This window comes from Kryptolebias marmoratus, linkage group LG10 (assembly GCF_001649575.2).
Source record: "Kryptolebias marmoratus isolate JLee-2015 linkage group LG10, ASM164957v2, whole genome shotgun sequence".
Lineage (NCBI taxonomy): Eukaryota > Metazoa > Chordata > Actinopteri > Cyprinodontiformes > Rivulidae > Kryptolebias > Kryptolebias marmoratus.
In genome coordinates, this window is record NC_051439.1 from 9933355 (window position 1) to 9943499 (window position 10145).

The 10145-nt window shown below is 35.9% G+C and overlaps 1 protein-coding gene and 1 pseudogene across 1 annotated transcript; both read right to left on the reverse strand.

Moving 5' to 3' along the window:
* Window positions 1-1502: 1502 nt before the first annotated feature.
* On the reverse strand, window positions 1503-5087 carry LOC108234392 (annotated as a pseudogene).
* Window positions 5088-7408: 2321 nt separating this feature from the next.
* bdkrb1 (bradykinin receptor B1) lies at window positions 7409-9682 on the reverse strand. The gene is made up of 2 exons (XM_017413625.3): window positions 9586-9682; window positions 7409-9353 (listed from the first exon to the last, which is right to left on the reverse strand). The coding sequence occupies exons 1-2, from the start codon at window positions 9610-9612 to the stop codon at window positions 8259-8261; spliced, it is 1122 nt and encodes a 373-aa protein (XP_017269114.1). The 5' UTR covers window positions 9613-9682; the 3' UTR covers window positions 7409-8258.
* Window positions 9683-10145: the final 463 nt, after the last annotated feature.

Sequence of the window (10145 nt, forward strand, 5' to 3'; positions counted from 1 at the left end):
AATCTGCAGTTGTGAAATGTTTTCACAAACACATACTCAGGACCTTTGGGTCATCTTTGACTGCTGTTTTAATTAGTTTACAGCCTTTCACGGAATAAGGAAACCAAAATAATAGTGCTTTTGTTGTGCAATTGAGCTTTTTTTCACAAGGATCTGCAAAAAAGAACACTTGCAAAGTAATCAATCTAGTTCTTAACATTGCAACTTTTACTGCTGAACAGGTGTATTTTTGCCCTTATTAAGAGATACATATTTCTTCTTAGTCTATACATTTACAACATCTACTTTTTCAGTTTAGTTGCTGGTTTGTCGTGCGTAGCACTGGTAGTGCCCTAGAAGTCACCTTTGTGACAACAACAATTATGATAATTGTCAGAGGGAACAAGGATCCAGCTTGACAAGGATGTTTTGAATTACACCTATAGGGCACAAATAGCCGCAGGCACAGTCTGTCAGCGTTCAAGCTTGTTTGCTGTTATAAGTAACACCTAATAAATTCATAAAGGCTGCTGTTGACAAAAGTAATCTTAAAGTAAAAGTCAAAACGGTTATACACAATAAGTACTCAGGCCCCGTTACAGGTGATAAGAAATACATATCCCATCAGTGTAATATCTGACCCGTATGTTAGCCAGACACAATGTAACTACAAGAATGTTGATCCAAGCGCAAAGCTAGATCCACTGCTATTTTAAAAATGTCTAAAAATAGAGTGTTAGGCAGCCAAGATGTTGCTTTCACCCTGTCGGTTTGTATGCTGTACACAGTGTACAACATGCTGTATAACACACTGTTAGTAAAAGCCAACCAAAGATTTCAACTTGAATATTTAATGCAATTATTGCTTTCAATTATTTAAAACACAAAGGTGATTGGGCTGGGTGCCCCAGAATTATAAAACTATTTCAATATACACACCGTTCAGACTATAAAATCCTTGCTTAAGACAGTTTTTCTTGGGCTTTAGATTCCAGGTTTTTAAATGTTTTTTCTATTGTATTTTATTTTTGATTATAATATGTTTTATTATCTCGTACTACATCTAACCATTTACTTATTTAGGGTTATTAAAGATGCATTTTAGAATCAAAAGAAAAGGAAAAGTAACAGTGTCATACAGACCAATCAGAAATTGCTGAAATTGTGCCAGAATTAGTTTTAGATTTAGGTGCTTGTTTTTTACAGCCATGTCAAAATAAAAAAGATATCTGTTTCTACATATTAGACACAAATATATACAGATGTGAAAAATCTAATGAATACCGCACTAAACACTGTTACAGTGACACAGACTCTGCTTTTGTGTTGTATACTGCTTCCATCGTGTCATTTTGAAACCATTACTATTAGGACATAAAATACATGTGATAATGCTGTTTAATTATGTGGATATGTTATTATTACTGAGTTATCCCGAATGCCTTTCTAAACAAGAAAGCATGTGGTAGTAAAACTAAACAAAATTTAGTTATTAGCATTACACAAAAATACAGAACAAATCCTTCATTTTTCATATCTTGTCTTTTTAAAATAGAAACACATTTAATTGTATCAAAAACAATTATGAAATACCTTAACATTTAAGTTTTAGCAAAGGGACATTTGAAGAGCTATCATTTGACAGATTTGTGGCTGAGTTGCCAGAGTTGTTGTGTTACTTTGTTGTTCAGGCAGTTGATGACGTCTTTGACTTTTCTCTGAACGTTTTTTTTTCCTACAGTGACGTGGAGAACCGGGTTGAGAACAATGGAGCAAATATGATACAATAACCGGGTGGAATGGAACCCAAAGGATCAGGAAAAAAATCAGGAAAACTTGCTGATTTTCTTGTTTTTCTACCCTCAGACTTTTGATAATGTTTAAATTCTGAAAGAAAATAAAGCAAACAGGTAAAAGAAACCCAACGACAGACATGATTTGTTAGCTTTGAAGGAATGCCTGAATAACATGCAAAACAACTGGTCTTAGTATTATAGGGAGGAGTCAGTGCTCTGTAGATAAGTCCTGGAACACGAAAGAGGAAGCACAGAATCTAGACCTGTGTGTAACCCCATTTGGCATTGTTTTCCGTATGTATTTATAGAACAGTGTTGGATATATCACTATTTGTACTAGAGCCAAATAGTGATATGTAGCTGTGTTGCAGGCCTTCTTGTGGAGGCAGAAAACCAATGCAGACAAATACACTGAAGACAATTCACCAGCACAGAGATAAGCAAGATATACACTGGAATGAAGGTGAAAAAGTACATTAACATGATCAGCCTTTATAGTTTGACTTTTAATTTGTATTATAAAAACAATAAGCAGATAAATATGCAGTACAGGAAGAGCTCATAATTTCGCTCATAAAAGACCTTAATTTAAACATTAAAATATTATGCATTAACTACTAAAAAAACAACAACAATAAAACATTTTAAACACTGTGATACTAAAAAGGGCTCCTTCAATGATAAACTTCTAAGTAAATAAAAATGATATTTACAATTCTAAGTATGTGGTTGTAGAAATAAATAAACCTTATTTATTCACCTTACGCAAACATACAGAAATGTGGACAAACCTGATCATTTTGTCATTTCTCATCTTTGTAAAAAACATGTTTAATTGTATTAAAATATTCACAACTTCACATTAAAACATCAGAAACTGGCATTGCTAGATTTTACACTTCTTGACACCTTTGTGATTGTGAAGGTGGTGACAAGAGTCAATGTCATGTTTAGTTATATCAAATAACCCAAATCATACTTTAACTTAGGAAAGTCATAAGAAACTTCACATTTTAATCAAAAGGTCCAAAGTTTTAGAAGTTCTTTTTGACCTTGTGAAGTTTTTGCTGACTTCTTTCTTGCTGGTTCTTTCGTGGTTCCACTGCTTGAAGAGGTCCTTAACTTTTTTCTGAAAGCTTTTTCCTACAATGACGTAGAGAATGGGGTTGAGAACGCTGTTGAAGTAGGCCAAGTAGGTGAAGATTTGCTGGCAAAAATACAGGATTTTATTCAAGTTACATCCAGTCAGAATTCCAGCATCACGGAGCACATGCAGAATCCTAATCAGGTGGTATGGAACCCAACAGATCAGGAACGCCAGCAGGACTGCTAGCATCAAACTGTTTGCCTTGTGGTCTCTTTTCTTTCTATTCTCTCCTTCATTTATTCTGCTTTGCAGCATTTTGATAATTTTTACTGTGCAGAAAGTAATAATAAAAATAGGAATAATGAACCCAAACACAGAGATCAATGTATAGCTGTAAAGTAGTGTTTGGGTAATTAAGAAAACAACTAGTTCTATTATTATAGGGAGGAGTCAGTTCTCTGTAGATAAAGGCTGGAAGACTAAAGAGGAAGCCCAGAATCCAAACCAGCAAACAACCCACTTTGGCCACAGATGGCCTGCGTATTCTCTCATTGGACATTGGGTGCACCAGAGCCAAATAACGATCTATGCTAATCAGAACCAGGAAGTAGATGCTACAGTAGACATTCATTAAAATGCTTGCACTGACAATTTTGCACATGGCTTGACCAAAAATCCAGTTGTAACGGTTGACCACATAGGCAGCCCAAAAGGGCAAAAAGGAAACCAGAAGAAGGTCAGCAGCAGCCAAGTTGCTCAGGTATATATCAGCTGTGGTGCAGGCCTTCTTTTGGAGGCAGAAAACAATCAGGACGAAGACATTGAGGACAATTCCCAGCACAGACTTTAGCAGGAGATATACTGGAATGACAGTAAAGGTCCAGTCATTTTGATCAGGAAAACATCTGATGTCATTTGTTTTGTTTTGATCTCCAGTTCCAAAGGCGATGATGGCAGGGGTGCTGCAGAAAAATACAAGATTACAAATCAAACAAAACATCATTCAAAAAGTGTAATGATAAAGTTTGCTACATACTCAGCAAGAGAATGAGAAAATTGTTCTCTTTCCAAGGGCTTTGAAAAAAGAATGATACCATTTCTTTCATGGGAGTTCTTACAGCTTCACACGTCATCTAGGCAGAACTGTTTTGTCATGTGGTGCCCAGCAACTATTGTGTGATTGGTCAGAATCTTGAAGTAGCACTCAAGTTTCTTGTAAAGTGTGAAATGTCTTGGCCAGAATGAACTTCTGGCTAACAAGTGTTTTTGTTCTTGTTGTTGCCACCTCAAGTAAACACATTTTTTTTTTGGTTCTTGCAGCATATACAAGAAGCTTTGTGTTCTTGTTTTACACCACTTGCTGCAACTTAACTATAACAACTAAAGGCTCATACTTAACCCTTCTGTGGCCTTCAGGTTAAATTGACCCAAAGTCACAAGGACTCTTCCTGTTTTCAGTTGCGAGCCCTTCAGGAGGGTTAAATTGATGACGTATACCTGCACTACTGGTTCTGCATGAACGCTGTAGGAGCAAACTCCTGTCACAAGAAGGCGTCTCAGTGTGTCTCAGTGTGCAAGGTGGCAGAGGATGAAGCTGTACTGATAGCAGCCTAGAGAAAAACTTTGAGAAAATGTGTCATTTCTAACTTATCTCCACGATGATCATACAGGTAAGTATAGTAAAACAGCAAAAACATTGTCTGTAATGTGTGTGAATGGAGGATTTGTTCACCATTCTGACCTTTTCTTCCTCCCTAGACAGACAGGATTTTTTTGTTTTCATCTAGCGTCTGTTAAGTATTCTTGGCTCAAATGAAACCCACTATAAATTTTTTTTACAAAAACATACAAGAAACCAGAATTCCACAATATTTTTTTTGCATTCATCTTGTGAAAAATTGATAATTAAACATGATCTAATTTAATAAGTTCAATCTAATTCAAAATGTTTACATAGTGAATAATGAACATGAACTAATTATGTTTGAATCCTAGTGAACTGAACTTTACACTAAATATTTTAAATTATGGACCTGCACAACGCTGACTTTTATTTAGACCTTACTGGTAAATAAAAAAGGTAAAATATAGTTATGAGCTTAAAAACTGATAGTTACCTTGTGGTTGAAAGATCCATTTCTCCTGATGAAAATACGAAAAAGCAACACTAGTCCAGCACCAGCTGCTTCTGTTTGAATGTGACTGACTTGTTAAGGAAAAAAAAAGTTGATGTTTTTAAAATAGTAATTGATCTGCTCAGGCTCCACCCCTTTTTTCAATTTGCACCGTCCCCTTTTTCTCTGCCCGTAACATCATGAGACACAGGCTGAAGTGGTTTTTACACTTTTTTGTTCCCAGTTCACAAAAATGGTGCAAATAAATAAATAAATTTAAATTTATCTTGAACCTAACCTCTTACTTATGAGATCACCTTGTTTGCTTATAAATCAATAAATACTGTTTTTTTGTTTGTTTGCTTGTTTTTTTGCATTTTTTGAGGGTCCTGGAACCAAAATTACAATGTAAGAATAAACTTTATTCTGCTGTAAAAATGACAACAGAAGGAAATCTTATTTTCTGTTTGATTCATGTTTTTCGCTCAGCAGAAGAAGCCTTTCATGTTGACCCTAGCCAACGCTGAACTATTTACAAGTTAGAAGCGAATGAACTGCCAATGTCTCAGTCAGGTATTTAAAAGGGGATAGTAAATAATAAAAACAAACAAAACTTTTAATATGAATTTGTTAATAAAGGTTGTTCTTCAACAAAGTTTACTTACAGATCACTTTCACTTTTCAAATCAACAAGCTGGGAGAAGCAGAACATACATACATTTTTTTAAAGGATCTCCCTTAAGTTTAAAGTTTCTGCTTCAGGATGTTGTTTTCTATAATCTGATTTATGTTAATTTGTGTGACATGTAAGGATGCTAAGTTGTCTCTTTTTTGCCAGTTCATGCTAAAAAACAAAAAGCTATAAACAGATCAGTCATTGTATAATTAATTTGCATTTGTGAAACGTTTTCACATACACACACCCAGGACTTGTTGAGTGATTTTAAACTGCCGTTTTGATTAGTTCACAGCCATCCGTGGAATGAGGAAACCAGAATATTAACTCCTTTGTTGTATAATTGAGCTTTTCCCACAAGGATCTACAAGGAAGAACATTTGCAAAGTGATCAGTCTCATACTTAACATTTCAACTTTTGCTGCTGAACAAGTTTGTGTTTTCCTCATTAGAGAGATGCACATCACCTCTTGCACCAATCCTGATAGACTTTTACGTCACTGTTAGTTGCAATGTTGGCTTGTCATATGTAGCACATGCTGCCAAGAAAGAACAGCTGCAGCTAAACAAATATGTGTTTTTGCTCTTGACACAAATAGCCTTAAAGTGAAAGATAAAATCGTTAATTGTAAATATTTAAACCATTTTACAGGTGATCTGAAACACTTATCCTATCTAAGTGTAATATCTGACCCATACAATAGCCAGACATTAACAAATTGTTTCTCTGTCTGTTAGTAAAAAGTGACTGTGATGTATTAAGTTATTATAAGAGGGTTCTAACTAAAACTTTTTTACAAGACAAACTAATGTACAGCTTAAATATTTTAGGCAAGTACTTAAGTATGTAGTTAAAACACTTCATATTCATTCCTAAATATCTCTGTGATGATTATAGCATTCATCATTTTTTATCTGGAAAAATTCTCTCTGATCGTTTTACTTGAAGAATATTTCAAAATCAGTAGGGGCTTTCAGTCATATCATGCTTTAATGCATATGACAAGCAAATCATATCTGTGAAAGAAACATGATTAAAAGAACAAAATAACTTTTGTGATTTTATACATTAAACATTCTTATTTACTAGTAAAATTTAATACAGATAATGATTCAGTTTGCCAAATAATGCACAAATCTTCCAGTAGTTATTGTGAGAGTTAGAATTGACATAATTTTCCCAAGAATCATGCACAGAGCCATAAATGTAGAAATGGGATGTTTGCAATCTTGTACTGGCATAAATGAGATTACATCAAGTTACATTAGAGCCTTGGTGTAATTACCTATGATTGTTCATATTATTGAATTTAGATAATTGGGGACTGGGAAATGACCAAATCACTGGCTGATCACTGGTTACACATGAATACAATGGAGATTTTTACCACTGTAAAATGTCAAATACATTTGTTGTTATTATAACCCTTATTCTAACCCCAGAGATTATTGTCTTGCTGGCCTACTTAGTTGGTGCCGCGGCCAGCTGTGGTAGACCGCTGAACACTGAGGAAGTTACTGCCGCAGTGTTTATCAGTGAAAATGGAAGCAAAAGAAGAAGAAGCAAGTTTTGTTAACAATTTGAAAAGACGGTTTGTTTGTTTTTTGGTCTGGAGTGATGCTGTTGGGAACTCAAGCCCCACATTTCATAAGGGAAACCCCTAAACTTTACAATGATGTCACACAGTCTTCACAGTCCCATCTAGACAGCGAGAGGCGGTGGTTCTTCCATCGAAGGTTTGTATTTCAGGTGCTGCTCTTCAAAACATTAACTTCACAGTCCATCACCAGACTTTGAGTTGTAATTTTTACCAGGAGCTAAACTAACCACATCCATCAGACTTTCTTGTCCTTTGGGAAGCTGAAGAATAACACTGCTGTGATTTTGGGTCAGTTTACACAAATAATTGCAACACATTGAACCATTTCACCCCCACACTATCTGTGTTTGCTATTTACTGTCTTGTTCATGTTCCTGTGTTTAGCATAGTCGCAGTTCAGAGTGATTATGGAAACTGCCAAAGAGACCCCAGTAATTGTTGAGATTTTTTATTACTAATTTAAAATTTGTGTAATTTTTTATAATGTGATATAGAATAATTATTTTGTATCTCCTGTACTGTACAGTGTGTGCATCATTTCATTATTGAATGTGTTAGACAGCTAAAATATATGAAGATATGACTATAAATGTATACAAGAATAGTGATTTTGTCACAGTTGTGTGAAGTAAAATAAACTGAAAATGTTTTTGTTTTTAAATATTCTGTTTTCTATGTTTACATCACAAGTCATTAAGAGGGAAGGTTTTAACAAATTAAACAAACAAATGCATAATATGCAATTTAAAGCCCAGGATATGAAGGGAATTATAGAGTCAGTTATCATACATTTTGCTTCGATTTCTTGTCCGCAACATCCATTATCTCTATTTGTATCCATTATTTCCACATGTTGTAGATTAAAGCATCCTCTCTTTGTGCTGCTTCACTATGTAACATCAATATTATTGTGTTAAGTGTTATGCTAAAACAATTTGAGAGTGAAATCCTGTATGTTGTATTCGTAAGCAGCAAGAGGAAGTAGGAGGCAGGATGTCATCAGAGTCACATTTGATCTTTTGGGTTAAAAATGACCACAGGCTTAATTTGCTCTGTTCTGTTGAAGTAAGTGGACACGACTGAACGCTGATATGTTGTCATGTCTGACCCTCTACGTTGATGTCTAGCCCTTCTGTAGATGATGCTGACTTTCCTCCTAAAGTACTGTCCAGAGAAGATGTACAGCAGAGGGTTCAGGGTGCTGTTGAGAAAACCCAAATATGCAGAAACCTGTCCTCCTATATTGAGAGTGTGAAACCACAGTGTCTCGTCCAACACTTTGACATCGCAGAGTGTGTCAAGGAGAGTGAATATCTGGAAAGGAGCCCAACACAGTAAAAATAGCAGTGTCACAGCATATACAAGAACTGTAGCCTTTGTGTTGTTGGCGTCATGAAATCCTCCACTTTCCATCCTCTGAGCTAAGGTCTTGATTATATTCCAGCTGCTGAAAACAATAGCCAGAACAGGGAGCACAAAGCCCACCACATTAATTATAATCTGATGGGCAAGCTTCCAGTAGCTTCCATGAGCATAATCCAGAACGCAGGACGTTGTGTTGAACTCCTCAGCGAACTTCACCTTTCTGTGAACTATGATTGGCATGCTCAGCAGGACCCCCAGCAGCCACAGGATGAAGCAGATCACCTTGGCATAAAGCGTCCGTCTCAGCCACCTAGCTTTCATAGTTTTCACAAGTGCTAAGTAGCGATCAACACTAATCATGACCAGGGTGTAGCTGCTGGTGTAGAAATTGATGGCAATCATGGAGTTGACTAGTTTGCATAAAGCCTCTCCATATGACCAATTAAACCTGTTCAGGATGTACATTCCCCAAAAAGGGAGGCCACAGAGCAGAAGAAAGTCAGCCAGTGCCAGGTTGCTCAGATATATTTCCGGTACAGTCAGTTGATCTCTGTGGGCTGCAAACACTGCCAAGACGAAGCCGTTGAAAAGAAGACCTAACAAGGATATGGTGAAGATGTAAGGGGGCAGGATGGTGTAGATCATCTCCCATTCTGATGGGTCAAATGTGGGGAACACGCTGCTGTTTTCAGGCCAGACTGATGCTGCAGTTACTGGACTAAGTTGCTCCATGAGCTGGGGAACAAATACATAACTCGTTAGCAAAATGCTATTGTACAAATGTTTGGTTTTGTTTTCCTTCAGAGAAATAATTTCTAAAAACATTTTCACACTATCTTTCTGTGCTTTGCATTACTTTCACACAAACCTTTTTAGATCATTTCCACACTTGTCTAGTTTAACTGAACATTTTGAAAAGGTTTGATGTTTAGAACAGAAAATGAAATGCAATACAAAAAGCTCTTACCTTTGGCTGCGTGAAAGTTATCCTCATTTGGTGAAAATGCTAATGATTAAAGATTCATCTGGAGCAGGACTCAACTGTGTACAGCTTCTGGTAAGAGTACACACAGCGAGTGAAGGAAGATCTGCTGCAAGCGGTTTTGTATATACAGTTGAATTCTTCCACACCCTTGGCTAAGGAGTTCAATACATCAACTCCTTTAGGAAAAAGTCCAGCTTGTGCTATGTACAAATAAGAGCAAAGCTTAAACTGCATACGACAAACATTTCACAACAGCAGCATATTAAGAACAAATCCAACTCAACTTTCAGGAGAAAAAAAAAGAAACAGATTTCATTTATATAGGAATCTTGTCGACCTTTTAAAGTGATTTGAACTACAAGCTTTTACCCAGTGTTATGGATGTTTTATGACACTTCTTAGTCTATGAATTGTCAAAGCCTTCAAGATATTCAAAGAAAGAACTGAGTGGAGGCAAGAATGATAACAATGAAAGCTAAATAATTTTATTTCATTTATTTTTATAATATAAAAATGGAGAAAATACTCCATAACCTGCTCAT